General features: G+C 36.2%; 1 protein-coding gene across 1 annotated transcript in view; it reads right to left on the bottom strand.

The window, feature by feature from the left end:
• Positions 1 to 21,575, bottom strand: part of KIFAP3 (kinesin associated protein 3) — a 79,929-nt gene that overhangs the window by 6,203 nt on the left and 52,151 nt on the right. Inside the window, exons 14-19 of the mRNA XM_083357538.1 lie at positions 18,614 to 18,779; positions 15,067 to 15,192; positions 12,920 to 13,018; positions 11,085 to 11,170; positions 9,304 to 9,493; positions 2,924 to 3,023 (exon numbers count right to left, since the gene is read on the bottom strand). Coding sequence (XP_083213664.1) covers positions 2,924 to 3,023; positions 9,304 to 9,493; positions 11,085 to 11,170; positions 12,920 to 13,018; positions 15,067 to 15,192; positions 18,614 to 18,779 — 767 coding nt within the window. The remainder of the gene's footprint in view (positions 1 to 2,923; positions 3,024 to 9,303; positions 9,494 to 11,084; positions 11,171 to 12,919; positions 13,019 to 15,066; positions 15,193 to 18,613; positions 18,780 to 21,575) is intronic.

Raw genomic sequence — 21,575 nt, 5'->3', positions numbered from 1 at the left:
TGACTAGATTCCATCCATTGCTTCTTGTCCTGCTTTCAGGTGCTTTGGAGAATAGCTTGGCTCCCTCTTCTTTGTGGCAACCCCTGAGATATTGGAACACTGCTATCATGTCTCCCCTCACCCTTCTCTTCATTAAACTACACATACCCAATTCCAGCAACCGTTCCCTATGTTTTAGCCTCCAGTCCCCCAATCATCTTTGTTGCTCTTCTCTGTACTCTTTCTAGAGTCTCGACATCTTTTTTACATCGTGGTGACCAAAACTGGATGCAGTATTCCAGGTGTGGCCTTACCAAGGCATTGTAAAGTGGTATTAGTACTTCACTTGATCTTGATTCTATCCCTCTGTTAATGCAGCCTAGCACTGTGTTGGCTTTTTTGGCAGCTGCAGCACACTGCTGGCTCATATTTAAGTGATTGTCCACTAGGACTCCGAGATCTCTCTCACAGTTACTACTATCGAGCAAGGTACCACCTATACTATACCTGTGCATTTGATTTTTCCTGCCTAAATGTAGAACCTTACTTTTTTCACAACTGAATTTCATTTTGTTAGATAGTGCCCAGTGTTCGAGTCTGTCCAGATCCTCCTGTATCTTAAGCCTATCTTCTGGAGTATTGGCTATTCCTGCCAGCTTGGTGTCATCTGCAAATTTGATGAGTTCCCCATCTATCCCCTCATCCAAATCGTTGATGAAGATGTTGAAGAGCACTGGGCCCAGAACAGAGCCATGGGGCACCCCACTACACACTTCCTTCCATGTAGATGCGGTTCCATTGAGGACCACACGCTGAGTACGGCCTGTCAGCCAGCTACAAATCCATCTGGTGGTGATGCTATCTAACCCACATTTTTCTATCTGATCAAGTAGTAGGTTGTGATCTACTTTATCAAATGCCTTACTGAAGTCCAAGTAAATTATATCTACAGCATTCCTCTGGGCCACTAGTTTTGTCACTTGGTCAAAGAATGCAATAAGGTTTGTCTGGCATGATCTGTTTTTGACAAACCCATGTTGGCTTTTAGTGATAACTTTGTTCGCATCAAGGTGTTCGCTGATTTGTTGTTTGATTATCTTTTCCAGATATGCTTCTTATCAATGAAAATCTCTTTTGTTAGAGTCTAGCTTTACAAACGCTAATGAATTTTCAGATATACAATTATACAGTTACCTTAAAAAACACAATAAAATTTACATAAGATAAGATAATTAAACCAAGTTTTCCTCTTGTACCATATAATGGAGCTCTACAAGGATTCTGCTGGCCATAACTTAGCATTTAACAGCAAGTGATCACTAAGGAAGAAATTTTACTCCATTTAACTGTTGCTGATTTACTGCAGTGAGAAAAAATGGCTATGTAACCTGAGAAATGACTGAACAGAGAGATCAAAGCCACAGTCTGGAAATTAAAATAAACCTTCAGGGTACTTCCTGCAAGAAAATTCACTTTGGCAAACTAAAATAGAGTCCACCTAAAAACTGTTCTATTTTATGAGCTGTCACATTAATTCAAGTGGTTTTGACCAGTCAACTTCAGAACATGTATTTCCTTGTTTCTGTCTCACATACTTCTGTAAGCAGTTTTGGGAAGAGGGGGGAGGATAAATATAAAATCAGAATTCTTTCCTTTGGATTGAAACTGAGAAGGTCATAGTTAAACTCATTAAAATAAACAGGTTTGCATTTGCACATTCCATTCCCATTTATTATAATTTTTATTTTTACAGATTTGTATATAGCATACATTTTTTAATAACACTTCTATATTATGTTCAATTATTGTTTAAATCAGTTTATACAGCCCAGATGACTACAACTCAAGAACTGGTTCATTCCTAACAGTACATCTGGAGGACGTTCAGTGAGAAATAAGACCATAGGAATTACTGCTAAGTTTCAAAAGCTAACCGTTTTTGACAGTTTTCTCCTGGGACATGCAGAAAATTAAAACTTTAATTGCTCAGTTTTTATGGAACTGGACAGCCTTACAAATTTGGCAAATAAAATTAATATATCTAGATTATAGATACTGCTACAGTATCTGCTAAATTAATTTAGATTCTGCTAAATTAATACAAATGAAACGTCATGTCTACTGAGAGAAAAATTATTATTGAATACATTAATCCAATCAAAGTTCATATAGTTTTAACTTTGTGCACAATTGAAAATTATCAATCAAATCTTAGAAGATTGTACTTAATATTTAGAGCAACTCACCATTTAACTCACACAATCACTAGTTATGATTCTATGATGAAACTATGATTAAAATGTTTCAAGCTATTAACAGTGTAAATGTTGCTACCAAATATAGCGGTTTTTAGGTTTATGAACTTTTTTTAATGTTCAATATGTCTGCATGTCCATTTCAATTTTCTGATTTCTCATATACGTTTATAAATAGAAGATGCTTCATAATTTCTTCTGCCATATTGAACTTTATGATCAGCTTTGTTTCTGTTTGATAAAATGACTTTATTAAAGATAAGCAAAATAGCTAATGCAACAAAAGCCTATGATACAATATAGATCAGACATGTCAAACTCGCGACAACACGTGACATCACACGATGTATCGGGACTGTTTTGCCATTGCCGGCAATGGAGTGGGCATGGTTTCTGCATGATGCATCTGGCCCGTGGGCCCTGTAATATGTGAATCCAGCTACCAGAAGTTATTTCAAATATTGTTGGTTTTGGGGCTTTCAGTCAGAATGTCTTTGTGCCCTACTTACTAACCTTCTCTAGAGCATCATATTTTATGTTATTTTACCATAGCACATCTTCTGCCAAATATTACAGGCCCTGAAATAACTCAAAAACAGCTTCATATCCTAAAACATTTGCTTGGAAATAGACCAATGACAATTTCTGATCTACTAATATATATTTATCTTTTTCTAGAAGCAACTTACCTGCCAGAGAAAGGATGCTGACTCACAAGATCTCCATTCTGAAGATGATAATCACTGAAGAAATCAGGACTTATTGCTCCATCATGTGTTATTAATCCATCTATGAAACAAGAAAAAATAGGGCATCAATGTGATATTTCTAAAGTAAAATGTTAAAAGTAGAGACTTAAGACATTTTATTTTGGAACTACTACGTTGCATTAGTTTCATGTACTACAATGAAAAACTACATTGTTGATAGTAGATTTGTCACTTCCACTAACTACATAACTATGTCAAACCTTTCCAGTCAAACCTTTAGAAGACTTTTGGAAGTGGATTCATGGATTTTGAAGGGCTCAAAGTGAAAAATTAATTTGACTCTTTTGATGCAAGGACAGTTATTATTTTCTACACAGGCGTGATATTAGATGTATGAAATGTATTTTTCAGCAGAAGAACAACAAACAGGTTATGAAGAAAAAGCTTCTTCATCTTAAAATGATCTTTCTTCCTTATTACTAGAACATAATATTCCTATTACACTGTTGGTAAATGATCTTTACAAGGCATAGTTTGCTGAATTTGCTTCCTTTCTTTGCCTACTGTTATAGACCACATCGAGATAAAGAAAAAAGGACAAAAAGATTTCAAACCCGTACGATACAGTCAAGAGATGTAAAGTGATGTGACCTAATAGTGAAAAAGCAAGTTCAGTTACTGCAACTGATAACTATTTCTTTCAGGGGGAGAAATTAATTTATGAAAAAGTTCTATATAGAAGAACTGTTTTTAAGTTTTTAAGAGAAGCTTTAAGACAACTTCTGAAAGATAGTGCATTTTAGGTAATACAAGCAACATATGCAGCAGATGATTTTGTTTTTTCTTGTTTACTACCTTAGGTCTCATCTTCCTTGTTTGGGGTTTTCAGGACAATTATTCCTACCCAGAAGACTCAGAAGTAAAAATCAGATTTCTACTTATTCCAGAACAACAAATTATGTTTGGATCTTGGGAGATGATTGAGCAAAATCTAGAGTTGAAAGTGATCCACTGGTTTTTGTGTTGGAAAGAACTACTAGAATTTGCTGGTTTATAACACCCCTGCCTGTCACAAACCAGTACATTAGACTCTACTCTAGCCACCTTGAGGCACCTTCCCTTGAGACCTGCATATTTTGGTATACTTTCCCACTGTGATTCTGAGAGTAGGATGATGGTCTGTGATTTTATCCTCAACCCTCTTCTACTGGGAAGGATGGTGATGATGATGAGACAATAAACAAACTACAAAAGTAAGTGTTTTCCCACTTCCTTTAGTCTCCATATTATATTGGGATTGGGGGAAAATCCCCTGCAAAAGGGACCATCTTAAGTAGGAAGAGATTCTCTTGTAATTATTGTGACCTATGCACACACACACCCAATCATACTCATAAAAGCATGGTGTGGGGAGGGAGACTTGCAGCTAGAAAGACTAAACATTAGTGAAAAGTAACAATTTCATAATAAATGAAAGTACAGGTAGTCCTCAACTTATGACCACAATTCAGCCCAACATTTTATTAAGTGAGAAATTGTTACGTGAGTTTTGCCCCATTTTACGACATTTCTTGCCACAGTTGTTAAGTGAATCACTGCAGTTGATAAGTTAATAACCTGGTTATTAAGTGAATCTGTCTTCCCCATTGACTTTGCTTGTAAGAAGGTTACAAAAAGTGATCATATGACCCTGGGACGCTGCAACGGTCATAGGCATGAACCAATTGCCAAGCACTGGATTTTGATCACATGATCATGGGGATGCTGCAAAGGTTGTAACTGTGAAAAGTGGTCATAAGTCACTTTTTTCAATGGTGTTATAACTTTGAATAGTCACTAAATGAACTGTTATAAGTCGAGGACTTCCTGTAGCTCTATTTATACATTACAACTATTGTAGTACAGCATACTAGCTGAAATTATAAATTTGCAATTTTTTATGGCAGCTTTAATGTGTTGAAATATGTCATTTGAAGGACATAACAAACACACATATATATTCATACACACATACACAATAAATGTATGTGTGTGTGTATGTGTGTATATATATATATATGTTCACACACACACACACAAAATGCATACATTCCATTACGTTTCCATTGAAATGAGAATTTGAAAATGAAATTTACTTGATAAATTCAAGTAGTAATTGTTTTAGCATTTGTGACAAGCTAGCATCAGATAAAACAGATGCAAACAAAATCAGAATTGTTTAAAGATTTCTCTAATCCAAGCAAATATTTGCAAACATATTATAACAACACTAAAAAAATACAAAGGAAAACATATAAATTTCCCTTTTTGATTATCTGCTTATATTATAACCAGATGTAAATAGCAACATGAATTGAATAAACATGTTTATTTCTTTCTAGATTTCCTTGGAGAGGCACATACTGCAAGAATGTAAGTTAAGAGTATATCACTATTAAATTTTAGATCAGAGCTAGGAATTAAAAATGTTATAGGGCATCAATCTTCTACCCATTCACTCCTAATTTAATATCATTACTCTATAAAACTGCCTTGTTCTTTTAAATAGAAAAATTCTACATGATACAATCTCACATATTTGGATTATTGATCAATTTGATTTTCATTTATTGAATATATTTATATGCTGCTGCAATCAAAAGCATCTCTGTGCCTTGTAGCTAATGATTTTAAAAAACAATCAGCGTGAAGGGAATGTACAAATGTTTAGGGGAAATTATTAATACTTCTAGCCTGAGGAATGTTGTTATATCCTATTCCAAAAAACTTTGCTTAATTTTATATAATGGTTTTCAAAAATTAGGCCTTCAGAACTTTGATTGCACTAGTTTTTCAGCTCACAGCTTCAATAGTACCAGTGTCAAAGTACCAATCTACAGAAATAAATAAAGCAGAACTCCAAGGCTTGCAAATTCCTCAAAGAACATGTATATTGATACAGAGTATCGGCACTTCAAAAGTGAAACCTAGTCTGAAGAGATGCATAACAGTTCCCCAATACAAAGTTAAGAAATCCCACCCATAAAACAATGCAAGCAACTACGTTCCCCCATTCAGCTCGTTGGCGGGCTTTTCATGAAACGCCCAGCTTGCAGTCTCAGGAGCAGCCGATGCCCTTGGTTCCCATGAAAGATGAACAGAGTCTGTTTTGTCTAGCGCAACACCTGGCAAACCCCCCTCCCTCCATGCTATGTGCCAACTAGGAATGAGAAGGAAAAAGATGGCTGCAACCATGCTCATTCTAAAGTTGACAACCAGCTTCTACTGATACAATATGCAGCAGTTTGTGTAGGGATAGGATCTCTTAGGATTTATGTAACAACACCTCTACTGAAAGAAGTTCAGTTACCAGGTGTAATTCAAATTATGGCTTCCCATTATTTTATAAGAGCAAGTGACCATAGTTCTTCCAGTGCATAAGCCTTATTATTATTATTATTATTATTATTATTATTATTATTATTATTATTATTATTATTATTATTATTATTAGAATTCTGGCTTATGGTCTGCTAAGATCCATTGGCCTTTCCAAACAGGGATTTTTAGAATAATTGGGCATGGCTAATACCACAGTAAGCCACAGGAGTGTGACAATCAAGTCTGTAGACAAAGAGGTGGCTTAGGAGTTGCATTCTCTGAATTTGAAGCTGCATCAAGAGAGGCTGGAGGAAGGAAGAGATCTGGAATTACCCAAGTATACAGGTGAAACTCAAAAAATTAGAATATCGTGCAAAAGTTCATTTATTTCAGTAATGCAACTTAAAAGGGGAAACTAATATATGAGATAGACTCATTACATGCAAAGCAAGATAGTTCAAGCCATGATTTGTCATAATTGTGATGATTATGGCCTACAGCTCATGAAAACCCCAAATCCACAATCTCAGAAAATTAGAATATTACATGCAATCAATAAAACCAAGAGTGTACATAGAACAATATCGGACCTCTGAAAAGTATAAGCATGAATATGTACTCAGTACTTGGTTTGGGCCCCTTTTGCAGCAATTACTGCCTCAATGCGGCGTGGCATGGAAGCTATCAGCCTGTGGCACTGCTGAGGTGTTATGGAAGACCAGGATGCTTCAATAGCGGCCTTCAGCTCTTCTGCATTGTTCAGTCTCATGTCTCTCATCTTTCTCTTGGCAATGCCCCATAGATTCTCTATGGGGTTCAGGTCAGGCGAGTTTAATGAAGCACAGTGGACCAACGCCAGCAGGTGACATGGCTCCCCAAATCAACACAGACTGTGGAAACTTCACACTGGACTTCAAGCATCTTGCAGTGTGTGCCTCTCCATTCTTCCTCCAGACTCTGGGTCCTTAGTTTCCAAATGAGATGCAAAAGTTGCTCTCAACAGAATGGACCACTGAGCAACAGACCAGGTCTGTTTTTCTTTAGCCCAGGTAAGACGCTTCTGATGTTGTTTGTTGTTCAGGAGCGGCTTGACAACAGGAATGTGACATTTGAAGCCCATGTCCAGGATCCGCCTGTGTGTGGTGGCTCTTGATGCACTGACTCCAGCCTCAGTCCGCTCCTTGTGAAAGTCCCCAACACTTTTGAATGGCCTTTTCCTGACAATCCTCTCCAGGCTGCGGTCATCCCTGCTGCTTGTGCACCTTTTTCTTCCACACTTTTCCCTTCCACATAACTTTCTATTAATGTGCTTTGATACAGCACTTTGGGAACATCCAACTTCTTTTGCAATTACCTTTTGAGGCTTTCCCTCCTTATGGAGGGTGTCAATGATGGTTTTCTGCACAACTGTCAGGTCAGCAGTCTTCCCCATGATTGTGATTCCTACTGAACCAGACTGAGAGACCATTTAAAGGCTCAGGAACCCTTTGCAGGTGTTATGTCTTAATTAGCTGATTAGAGTGGGACACTTTGAGCCTAGAATATTGCACCTTTTCACAATATTCTAATTTTCTGAGATTGTGGATTTGGGGTTTTCATGAGCTGTAAGCCATAATCATCACAATTATGACAAATCACAGCTTGAACTCTCTTGCTTTGCATGTAATGAGTCTATCTCATATATTAGTTTCCCCGTTTAAGTTGCATTACTGAAATAAATGAACTTTTGCACGATATTCTAATTTTTTGAGTTTTACCTGTATATGCATGCATGCATGCATTCCATGTAAGTATCTGTAGGCATTACAGGTAATCCTCAACTTACAACCACAATTGAGGCCAAAATTTCGGTTGCTAAACATTTGTTAAGTGAATTTTGCAGTATTTTACGACTTTTCTTGCCACAGTTGCTAAGTGAATCACTGCAGTTGTTAAGTTAATAACATCGTTAAATGAATCTAGCTTCCCCATTGACTTTGCTTGTCACAGGGTCACAAAAGGGAAATACATGACCTTGGAACACTGCCATCGTCATAAATACAGGTCAGTTACCAAGTGCCTGAATTTTGATCACATGACCATTTGCATACTGCAGTGGTTCTAAGTGTGAAATACGGTGATAAGTCACTTTTTTCAGTGCTGCTATAACTTCAAAATATCACTGCATGAACCGTTAAGTCAAGGTCTAGTTTAATGAAGAGAAGGACTAGGGGTGACATGATAGCAGTGTTCCAGTAGCTCAGGGGTTGCCACAAAGAAGAGAGTGTCAAGCTATTCTCCAAAGCACCTGAAGGCAGAACAAGAAGCAACGGATGGAAACTAGTCAAGGAGAGAAGCAACCTAGAACTAAGGAGAAATTTCCTGACAGTTAGAACAATTAATCAGTGGAACAACCTGCCTCCAGAAGCTGTGAATGCTCCAACACTGGAAGTTTTTAAGAAGAGACTGGACAACCATTTGTCTGAAATGATTATAGGGTTTCCTGCCTGAGCAGGGGGTTGGACTAGATGACTTCTAAGGTCCCTTCCAACATCATCATTATTATTATTGACTACCTCAACAGGTAGTCCTTGACTTTAGACCACAATTGAGTCCAGCAGGGGGCTGGACTAGAAGACCTCCAAGGTCCCTTCCAGCTGTATTTTATTCTATTTCCATCCTTGCCATTGTAACTTCAAACAGTCACTAAACAAATGGTTGTAAGTCAAGGACTATCTGTAATAGGTTATTTGCCTATTTAAACCCCTTCAAACCAGCAAACTTTTAAAAAAAAATTCCAAGTAAGGCATAGCCTGTGCCACCAGATCGACAAAATAATCCTCAAAACCTATGAGAATCCTGCTTGTCAATATAAACAGAAAAATCTCTTGCCTTAACAACTTTAATATTAATATTGGACATGCACATGAGGAAAGTATTGCATATCTGTTCTAAGAAGCAACTTCAAGAAGTCTGGGATGGGAAGGAGAATTCTATATTGCTTTTTGTGTCAGCCTTACCAGCACTGTAAAAAAGATCAGGTCTTTCTAGAATATCCCCTTCATGAATGTAGGGCTCAATGCGGTCATCCCCATACAGGTATTGCTCATTTTCATCCATTTGCCGGCTTTCCACCATTTCTAGCCACTGAGAATTGTGCCATCGGAATTTTTCACTTTGTATCTTCTTAGCCCACTCTTCATCATACTCCTGTTTGGACCATTTAGAAATGTAATGTTAGGATTTCAATGGCATTCTTTGTTATCCTTGCTTTCAAAACAATATCAAAAAATAGTATTGCAAGAAGATGAGAAAGTGGAAAATAGGAAGATCAAGCTCAAATAGGAAACAAAAAGCAAGCAGTAATTAATTTCTTATTTGAACAACTGGTGGAGTTTTGGCTTTAAATGTAATTTATTTAGCCTGTGAGAGTAAAAGTAACAGTCAAAATCTTAAAGCTAATTTATAAAAAAAGAGTGACAATACAATGAAAAAACAAGAGCCTAGGAATAGCACTGTTGGGTCTGAAAAGAGCCATCTTTAATCCAGAATTCTACCTCACATAGCCAATGAGATGCAACTATCAATTTATTATTACAGCCAAAGGCCAACACATAAACATTCAGATTAAACAAAACAGAAACAACACAAGAAGACGTAGCAATATATTACAATTAATGCTGTAATCAATGGGACTTCCATTTTGCCATCTTGGCCCCTGCGGACGGACGCTGGAAGGCGAGCTCCATCTTCTGCATTTGATGACAAATGCTATTTCTGCCTTAGCAACTGGTCTTTAACTAACACTAAGATGAAACACAACTTTTACAGTATCCTTTTCTTTAATTCTAAATGTGGCTTTGGTTCAAATGAGTGCCACTGTATGTCAACAGTAAATTTTAAATTATTCTGTGATGGCTGTGCAAAAGAAATATTCAAAAGAAATTCATTTTTAAAAAAAATTATAACATTACATTTATTACAGTATGCTAATATGAAAATATTGTAATTAATCATTTGCAATATTTGACTTACTTAAGAAAATGAAGTCCAGCATGCTTAGTTTCTGTGCATTTTTACAAATAAATTGATACATTATGCTCTACATAGCATTACAATTGTTTTTATAAGTAAATATTATCCACATCACATATTGGGTAAGGATTCCCTGAACAATTAAAGAAACCCAGAAGAATTTCATATATAAAAAATACATCATAGTCATGTTAAGGCATTCATGAGTCTTGTATTTCCAGTTTGCCTATATATAAATATCAGTAAGTATAACATATTGTACTGAAATATTCTTACATGGGTGCAATTTGTAAATATATTTTCATTTATCATCTGATTCTCATCTTGCTCTTAAGAATAACTGTTCATTTAGGTAATCCTTGGTTAACAACAGTAGCGAAGATTAGGAAATTCTGGTGCTAAGCAATGTGATCATAAAGCAAATTTGGCAGTTCCAGTTGCCATTGTAAGGCGAATCCTTACACGACATCACTTTATCTCCACTTATGATTCTTGCCAGATTCCCCTTTGACTTTGCTTGTAAGAATCCAGCAGTGAAGGTTGCAAATGCTAATCATGTAACCACAGAATGCTGTGATCACCATAATTGCAAACTGGTTGCCAAGCACCCAAGTTGTGATCTTATGATTGCTGGGTCATTGTAATGGCCATAACTTCAAGGACCAGCCATAGTCTCCTTGTTCAACACCACCATAACTTTGAATGGTCACTGAACAAACGTTCGTTAACTGAGGACTACCTGCATTAGAATAAAATAATCACTTACTGCTATTATATCCAGTGTATTATCACAGACTTTGCGGATTTCAGAATTTTTATCATGCATCAAATCTATAAGATATGCAGGAGCCTCTAAGAAGATAAGAGTAAAGGATCTAAAACAATTTTCAAAGCCTCAATCTGGTGATGCGTATGTTTTTGCTGTAAGAGATACATTGAAAGAAATAAAAAAAGGAAACCCGTATGTTAATGCTATGCTTCATTATAATTTATAAAAGAAGGGAACAATCCTTTTTAAATATGATATACTATATTTATTTTTAAAGAAATATTTTCTCCCTCCAACAATTACCTTTGAAAGGGAATGTCATTTTACACTCACTAAAAATACCCTAAAAGAGGAAGGAAGGGGGTCTCCTTCACGAAGAATACAGATAGTTTAGCTCTGCACTCCTGCTGCTACCATACCCTCTACTGGCAGACAGTAAATCTGTGCAGTGGAACATGGGCTCTCCTCTATCCATGTGAAACGTACAACTGGAATATCAAGTTACCATTAAAAAGTCTCTATTTCAGACACTCTCTTTACACATGGAGAAAATAAGGAAGGACCAAAATGCAAATGTGGCTAGTATATTTACTTACCAAATTCATAGCCAAATCTATTTGAAACAGCCCCTAATTTCAACAGAATATATGGCAGAGTAAGCACACGTAGGTTGTCTTTTGCTGAGCTACATAGAGTAGTTCTATCTTCAATGGAACAGCAACCTATGCACTATTTACCTTATATTATGCTACACTATTCTGTACTAGTAGGAATTCTGTTTTCAATAATAATATAGATGAAAAGGGAAAAGCCAGTAGAACTAGAATCCAACTTTCAAAATGATGTCTTATTCCTGTTCTTCTGTATCTCCTCACATAAAGTAGCAAATAGAAAGCAGACTTAGGATAAAGTTTTGGCAGTTTTCCAGATGTCTAGCTTGTGGCAAACATTCTTTCTCTCCAGCTCCATTCATGCACGTCATATATTCCAGTCATATAGCCAATCCTGAAATATTTTCACAAATAGCTAAACTATAGTATGTGTTGGCTTACCACACAATTTTTCCTAAAATACTGGCTGAAGAAAACTGCATATACTTGAAACAATATAATTCTATAACTTGATTAGTTAATCTGCTCATTGATTGTTACTTCTGTTTCATCCATATCATATTCCAGAATATTTATTTAGTTCATTCCGTCTGTCTAGATTTTCCCCTCTCTTGCAGTCCATTTATTTAATTATCTCATGAAGATCAAGAAAAGGTTAGAAGGATTATCAACTGATGGGCTATTACCTTGCACTAATAAACTACCTAATAAACTAATAAATTACCTAATAAAGATACTAAATTCAGGACTGTATGGATACAGCCTATTGCTCCTTTCCATTTATAAATGAAGAAAGCTAATCCCAACCTGACAATTAATAACAGCATGATCAAGGGGACAGACCCATCTGCTAATAAAAAAAACAGGTATTGATGTGGGTGGGCAGTAAATGAATTTTGAAAACAACACTGAAATATATAGGCTTGTTCTGTTTCACAAGCTCTGTTGTGGGACAGAAAATAAACAATCCCATAAATCACTACATTTCTGAATTAGCTATACTTGGGTTACATTCCTTTGATATTTCTCACAAACTGGGGGAAAATACAGAAGTCCTGAAAGGACAAAAACAACACACCACATGAATGAATGCCTATGTGTACGCACACACACACACATACACCTAGATTCTCATTGTCACTGAATGCATTTTCCAATGCTAGTTTCACTTGTCTTTTCATTAAAAGCACTAATAGCAAAGGAAGACTTGATAAAGGATACGAGTCTCTTTGATGATGACATCTCTAGTAGCTTGATGGAAGACCATCTGGTAAAACACATAAATGATTTGGCACACAAACTCATCATCTTCCTGCTGAGCTATAAAAAGAGAGACAGTTATCCTGTGTTGTATTTTAAGTGACTGACTACAAGCAATCTAAGCCACATGAATATATTGTACCTATCTAGAACAGAAGAGAATAACAAGCTTACTGTCACTTTAAATGTACACTAATTGGCATACATTAAAATGAAATTTCATTGCATACAGCTCTCAGAGGATCACCGCCTCCAATATACACTGCATAAATATGACATAAATAAATACAGAATTATGCAAATGCCCACATACATTATACGACACAGAAACAACACAGTCTAGTTCAGATTATGTGTAAGTGTGCATGGCGAGAAAAACAAATCTTGCGAGTTTACCAGACGGATGGCATAGGGAACAAAGCTATTACAGAATCGGGTAGTCCTGCTAGAAATACTTTGAAACCTCCTCCCAGAGGAGAGCAACAGAAATAGACCATAAAGTGGATGTGTGGGGTCTTTAACAATGCTTTGAGCTCTAAGCACAGAGAGCTTATAAGAGGCATCTACACATCTTACTTAAGCTAGGAAGAATAATTTTCTGAAAATATACTTAACCAAGACCGCATCCAATTACTAATAAAAGAACGAAGTTTTAAACTAGATTAAATTTATAGCAGCGGCAACATTTCAAATGCAAGTGCTCTCTCTCTTTAGAGAACTACCTGCTCGCCCTGCTTCCTTTACTCAAAATACACACACCTTACAGTATATCTCAATGCAATCCCAACATACAGATTCTTTTTGTTCTCCTTGGGTAAGAAAACGCACTGTAAATTCTCTAAAGAGGGAAATACAATCTTGTTCCAGAATTTCGTATGACTCCCACTGGGAAAAACAAATGCATCATCTGTCTTGGTCAATCCAATTTATTTCAGTCTCTACCAAGAAATATGGCAGAAAGAATTGGGATCAGAAAGGAGAAGTCATGAACTGACTACAGTCAGTTCACTGGTTTCCTGTAGTCAACCCCCCCCAAAAACCCACTACTTTCTGCCCGTGTCATTATTTAAAATTTAAGTTTACATCAATTCTGAATGAGGCAACTGCTTTAGAGAAAATATGGGTATTTAGGACCATATCATGAACCCACAAAAGAGCTACCGTACAGTTCCATATCATGGGACTGTACAGGATCGTATCATGATCCCACAAAAGAATTATAATTCTAAACCTCTTCCCTGAGTAAGTGGGACTGTAATGGCTCATCTTAGACTTCTGGTCCACTCGAAAACACCAGTGAACTCCTGAACAGATTGTTAATCCCAAGAAAACATTCCCCGAAGCATCTTATTTCTCTGCCTTCCAGATCTGTAGTTCTAACTCCATCATCATTCTTGCGGCCTTTACTCAGTTGAGTCTCAGATGGGACATGGGCATGTAGATATCTCAACAGTTAGGGACAGGTCTTCCCCACTTGTCCTGCTGGGTCCTAGGCACTGATCCCCACCAGTCTCTAAAGCTTCCTTGGCTTCTCTGCATATGACTGCATCATGGATGCAGGAATCTTAAGAGTAAAACTATATTTTATAACTTAAAATTCTAGCGAACATTTTGTTGTGCAAAATAATACACAAAATGTATAAAGGAAAGTAAAAAGTAAACTAATGTCTTCTCTTGGGAATACAAATACATTGGTTCTATGGCAGCAAGAGAACAATAAATAGTGGCAGACAGTCCACAGCTATCAATCACACCATATAAACTGTGTTGTACAGGGCTGAAATTCAAATCTCAAAATTTCAGATACAATTGATGCCTTCTTAAAAGAATATGAGCCAAATTAAATTGCGTTTTAAACTCTAGGCTGTGAGCAGTCAACCAAGCCTTAATTTCTTCTATAAAATTGATCATTGCACTAAACTGTTTTGCTTGGTAAAATGCAATCTCATTATTGATGCAAGATGGAATGCAACTTTCTAAAGCAGTACTGAAAACCTTGATTCCAACACAGTATTGCTAAATTTTGATAATAAAAATTGAAGAATAAGTAATTTTTAATGCGTAATAAGCAGGCACTCAAAAAGTAGTATGCAACACTTGCTACATACCATTCAGTAGTTCAATAAGTGCTGGAATAATTCCTGATTTAGCTAGCAGTGCTGCACAGGAATCATCCATTGATACAGTCCCAATCATTATCACCACTTCCAAGACAAGATCATCTTCTGCTGAACCTGGTAAATTTAATAGAGCAACAATATTACAGCACTCTACTGAAATGCAAACCTCGTTCTCAAAGACATTCAGAGTAACTCTCAAAAAAGAAGAGCCTTGGTGGAGCAGTGGGCTAATGCCTCCTTAAGTAACACCAGCTGCCTGCAATTAGTGCAGGTTCGCATCCCACCAGGCTCAAGGTTGACTCAGCCTTCCATGCTTCCGAGGTAGGTAAAATGAGGACCCAGATTGTTGGGGGCAATTAAGCTGACTTTGTAATAATGCCGCTTGGGGTGTGTGTGAAAGCCCTAATAAGCAGGCATATACATAGAATGAAGGCTACTGCTAAGCTTGTAAGCCGCCCTGAGTCTTCGGAGAAGGGCGGGATATAAATGGAATTAAAATAAAATAAATAAAAAATAAAATATGAGCAAACCTTGTTAAATTATAGGGACACAGTTATTGCTACCCTGATATGACATGTTGGCTCAGCTTTCAAGTATCACTCAACATAAACCCTGAACATAAAATTATGTCATCACAACTGTTGCACAAATTCTTAAAGAGCTTATTTACAAATATAATACTCTGAATTGATATAATATTTAAATCTGCCCTATGTTCTTGAATGATTACTAGGCACTGTAAAATCCATGAAGTGTTCAAAAATAATTATTTTTCTCCCCTAGTCTATCCATTTCTGCACCATCCTAATTTGGTGATTCAAACCCAAAACAGTCATTTGGAAAGTAAAAGAAGGAAGTAGGGAAGTGCTGATCAGACTGTTCCAAGAACAGAACATTCCAGGGAACACTGGCACATTTTGTGTTACTCCTGGATCATGCCAATGCAGCAATCCAGCAATTCTGTGTGTATAATTTTTTGGAACAGGAACAGACTGTCATATTCCAGTTGCAAACTGGCCAACAGGAGCTACAGCAGGCCACAGACAAAATGAAGATGCATGGTGACATCATGATGGCAAACCTGCCCCTATAGCCATCCTGACATCTAAAATATATGTTGCATTATTTATTTATTTATTTATTTATTTATTTATTTATTTATTTATTTATTTATTTATTTATTTATTTAATTTGTATACCGCCCTTCTCCCGAAGGACTCAGGGCGGTGAACAGGGCAATACATAATAAAAACAAGATACAAAAATAAAAAATTATTAAAAGTAATTAAACAACGATGCCCGTAATAAATTAATAAATTATTTGTATCATGATGCATGTTTCATCATTGTTTTCCCCTTGAGCCTGGCCCCAATTCAAACTATGAACTATTTTTACTTCCAGAAAGTTTACTTCTGGAAAGTCTCTGGACCACCCCCAGGATGACTGGAAGCGTAGCTGGAAGCAAAATAGAATGTTCCAGTGTTCCTCAGAACATTCCATTCTTGGGATGATTTGTTTTGCATATAAGTAGAAGGATGCTCGGATTATTTTATCATTCATGTGGCCCAGAAAAAGACGATTCACGATTTATTTTAGTTAAATGCATGGGACAGGATTAATTTAGCAATCTTTCCTAATCCATCCATATGCTCTCCAAAAAGCTTTCTCTGATATGGAGCACAGCTTGCTTAGCTATAATTGTGGCTCTTCAAGTGGTCATCACTGAATTTACATACATTTACATTTATACCTGCACATGCTATCATTTGGATTATTTTTTGGCAGAAATTTCATCTTTCTCTTAGCATGCACTTCTTCAGATTAGCCTAACCTCTTCAGCAAAGGCAAAGTAGTTGTTTACAAAAGCAAGTACCTATATGGACATTTGGTTGAGTTGTATAAATGCTCAGATGACCACCCAATGCTGAGTGAGCATCCAAACTCTGGAACATTTTCAACTGGGAGGATAGGAATGAAAACATGCATGTTATTAAATTACATTCATCCAAAAATAAATGAAAAATTAATATAATCCTCAAATCCCTTTTGGATAATTTTATCATTTTATTTAGCAATTTTTATTTTATGTTGCTGTTTTAAATTTTACACTATCCAGATTCCCAAAGCAAGCTTAGCATTCTTTGATTTAATACTATCTTTTTCACATTCTTTGTTTATATGTACCTCTCCTAACTGTGCTAAAATTGTCAATTTAGTTTTGAATAGTTTCTTTGTGCTGGTTGATGATTGCAATAAAATTATTTCAAAAGTAAGATTATGAGCTACCTCTAGCAAATGAAAATAGCAGATAAATAATGTGTGCATAATAAATAAGAGCATAAAAATGTAATTTCTTGAATTAAGTAGACTGGGATGGATTCACAGTTAGTTTAAGTTCAATGTGGGAAACAAAAGGCAGTGCTGTGAATGAGCTGATTACACACCACCAGGTGAGGGAGAATTAGCTCCAGAAAGACAAAGGATGAAAGCCTATGTGTTTCTCTGTGTGCATGCATGCCTTCAAGTCAGTGTTGTGAAATCATAATAGGAGGATTAATTTATTGAGTGTTGCTCAGACTACAATTGGACAAATCCCCCACCTTCCTTTGGCACAGTAATATATATAAAGTCCTGCCTGGTTTTCTTTGAGATTGGGTTTGCCTGTCTGGAGAAGTGAGTATTTATCTTTCTGAAGACTTTTCCTAGTAAAAATTTTTCTTCTTTTTAATATAACCAATGCAAAGCATGTCCATCAGAAGGGAAGACATTTTCCGACAAATTAGTACATTTCTGAAGAATTTCCAGAATGTATCCAAAGCAAATAAAACAAAGTTAAATTTAAAAAAAGTTTACAAAGTTTATAAGGAAAAAATAATTCTGAATAAGAACAATTTTCTTCCAGTAAATATAGAAATGTTCCAGGACTGTGTAGTGTTCAAAATAAATTAAAATATTCAATATATTAAATCAATAAAGTGGTATCTTCTGGTGAAAAGCTAAGCTCGAGTTGTTTCTGAATGAAGCCCCTGAAACAACAGATCCTCTATGTATGATCCTTGGAGATCACAAAGATAAATCTTTAGAGTGGCAGTCAATGTGACACAAAGGACTACAACCACAAAATAAATTTATGTAATTTCTAAAATATTCATATGGATACATATTATTTGGTGATTCCTTATGTGGAAGATTCTTGGCTCTTCATAGAAAAGCAGGTTTTCTTAGCTATTCTGGATAATAATTCAATACGCTCTCTTCATTCAACATGATGGCTAGGCCATGGGAGTTGTAGTTGCAAGCAGCTGGAATAGAAAATACTACATTTCTGTTGTTTATGCTAATGTTTTTATGGATGATGAAACATATTAACATGATAAACAAGAAGTTATGATTATTTTTGTTTTATAGCCATGAAAAATTTCTCAAAATACTTGGAATTTTACCTAAATTTTGCTAAATTCTTACAGTTACTTTTATTGAGAAAAATCCACGTTAACTGCATCCTTCATCGAGGTACAAACTAAAGATACAGACCTGGCTTTAATTTATCTTTCAGATATGGCACCATTTTGTATTCTTTTAATACAAGTTCCCAATCCAAATCAGATAAAGTCAAATTAGCCAATGTTCCTAAGCATTCTATCACAAATTCCTCCTCTTCATCATTAGATATCTGAGCAGCCAGATCACCAACATAATCCTAAACAAAACAAATAAAGCAAGATTTGAGAGATGTAAAAGAGGAAACATTAGGAAATCAATGAGAACTACTCCATTAACTCAGCAAAAACTGAATCAGCCAAAAATCAAGTTTAAAGTTTTGTACTTTTTTCAAACTCAATCTTCCGTCCTCTTTTATACTCACATCAGGAAAAATGGTATGACTTGGATTAAAAAAAGGCAAAAGATTGTTCACTACTTTTGACTGCTGCTTTTTCTGGATGGATGGCTCAATTCTGGTGATATATTTATTATATGAATTTCCGTTCATATGTATTATTGTAGCAATTTTGTTAAGGAGATGCTAATGTAGAAGAAACTGCTCACCTACAATGGTGCTCTCTGAGCACCTTCATTCATATGGGATTCCATACCTATGCAGCGTTTACATCAGGGGATTTCTTTAGCTGAGAATATTTTAGGGTGCGAAATCTACCACTTGAATATCTCATAGGTCGGGCTCCAGCTCTCCTCTATGTTTCTTAGGACAATGTAGCAGCATCAGAAATACAGAGTGCATGCTGGTGCAAGCAAGGAAGTGGCTGGGTTGTGTCAGTGCACTGATGGCTGTAGGAAGATCACAGGCTACAAATAAGAGCCTGTTCTCTTTCATTATGGTATCTTTACATCACCTATACAAGTGCCTAATAATCTTACCTAAAAGGTGAAAAATCAGGTGCTAATTGCAAGCCAAGATGGAACAGCCCATGCAAAGGCCAAGTATGGCCCTAGGTATTCATTCAATAATACTTTCACAGTGAATGAAACTGGAAATCCCTTTTGGGGTGCTTAACAAATGGTAGGAATAGAATAGAGCTGAGTTGTTGAGAATGACAGAAAGATTGTCTCTGAAAATCTAACAAATCTAAAATATGCAAACCAGTTTAGAAGAATGGAAACAGAAGTGGAATGGTTAAAATGATGCCACTTTCGGGGGGAAAAGAGATTTTGGGCATAGAATTAAAGATCACCCTAAAGAGTAAATGATTCTCTTAACATGTCATTCTCACATTACTGCTACAAGGAAGATTATCATTGCAGGTAAGCGGAGATCAACCAAAGATTTAAACTACCTTTGTATGTGGCTAGCTTGATACATTCCTATCAAAAGTCAAAGGACAGACTGGAAGATAGAGATTAGGAACTAAACTTTTGGGAAATAAAAGAGGAAAGAGGAAAAAAATGATATCTGCTGTAGTTTACAAAGATTGCTACAAAATACACAGGCAGTGATAACAGGCAATAACAACACAGCTATAGTCTTCTGGATAAAAATAAATTGGTTAACCAGATCCAATGGGCAGATAACAGGGGTCATCTAACTCAAAGATTCAAAAACTGAAAACCAGATGAAATTTTGTATATAAAAATATATGATGCAAAATCAATATAGAGCTATCAGAACCCCCAAGACCTATTGAAATCATAAGTTAAACAATCCATGCTGCCTCTTGCAGTGTTTATAGGTTTGAACAATGCAATTCATCCTTATTCTGGGATAACATAACTTTGCCATAAAAGATGAAAGTACGACATTCAGAGACACACTGAAGTCATAAAGATCCACACTGGAAATTAATGCAGAAAGAGAAGAAAATTGGTGGATCAGTGAAATGTGAAAGAAAGCCAAAAGAAATTGGGCAGAGAAAGTCTGCCAAATTATTACCTAACTAACCTGTCAAATACAATGTGATTAATGAGGAAGTATGAAGGATGGTGTAATGAGTGGCACAGTGGCCTAGAGGTGAAGACACTCATCTCCCTTGGAAGGTTGAGAGTTTAATCTTTGACAGCAACATATGTTTCTCTACGAGAGTGCAAAGAGAAAATATCTGCTGTGAACTCTGTGTAGGTGTCAGGAAGGACAATTGGCCAGTAAACGCTCAGCTCCCTCCCGACAAAGGGATTACAGGGTTGTAAAAAAAAATGAAGTATGGTGTAAAGTTGAAGCTGTTGAGACTGGAAGCAAGGAGCCACACATACCAGGCTTGACTATTATGTAAACAAGTTCTTTCCAGTTTGGGAAAAGAGCAGCAAAAGCCAAGGCAGCAGAAAGAAATGAAATGCAAATGTTTGTTTTAAATATATGTAATATTTAAAAACTGTTCATCTTCCTGAGAGATTGACTCTGGACAGTGTACAAATATTGTCCCTCTATGAAATCCGGCAGATGTAACCCCGAATAAATAAATGATCCTTATAAATTGTGAACTTATTATCATTCCTGATTGGAATATCTGATAATTTAACCACTGCAGATGCAATATCTTTGTTCCAAGGCTATGAGACGCTTGTGAATCTGTATACAAAAGAAAGGCTCAAAGCCAAAATGAATTATTTCCTCAAGTATCTGAAAGAACTGTATATTGCTGTGAAAATATTTGGTAGCATGCACGTGTATCAACTATTTGGCCTCCACTGATGTAAGTAAGACATGCTAAATGTAATATGAGTTTACTATCATACCTGGATTAATTACAGCCACCAGCATCAGAAACCTCAAGCAGCCAGTGTCCTTATTCTGTTAGTTTTGAGTTTTCTCACTTTTTTTTAAAAAAAAAGAAAAGAATTGAAAGCACAAAATGGAAGGGGAGAAATAATAACAACCAGACAAGTTGAGTAGAAAATAAAAACTAAGGTGAGTCCTTTGCGGGAAGGACAGAGAAAATTCCTGATGATGTACCATCTCTGGCAGTCAAAAAGAAACTGAGGGGAGAATAGAAAGCCTATCTGTCAGCATACATAATGGATGTAGGGGAAGGACTGACAGAACCTG

The sequence above is a fragment of the Vipera ursinii genome, assembly GCF_947247035.1.
Source record: "Vipera ursinii genome assembly, chromosome: 3".
NCBI classification, from domain to species: Eukaryota; Metazoa; Chordata; class Lepidosauria; order Squamata; family Viperidae; genus Vipera; species Vipera ursinii.
Note: the sequence above shows the minus strand (reverse complement) of the source record. Positions and strands in the feature narration are given on the sequence as shown.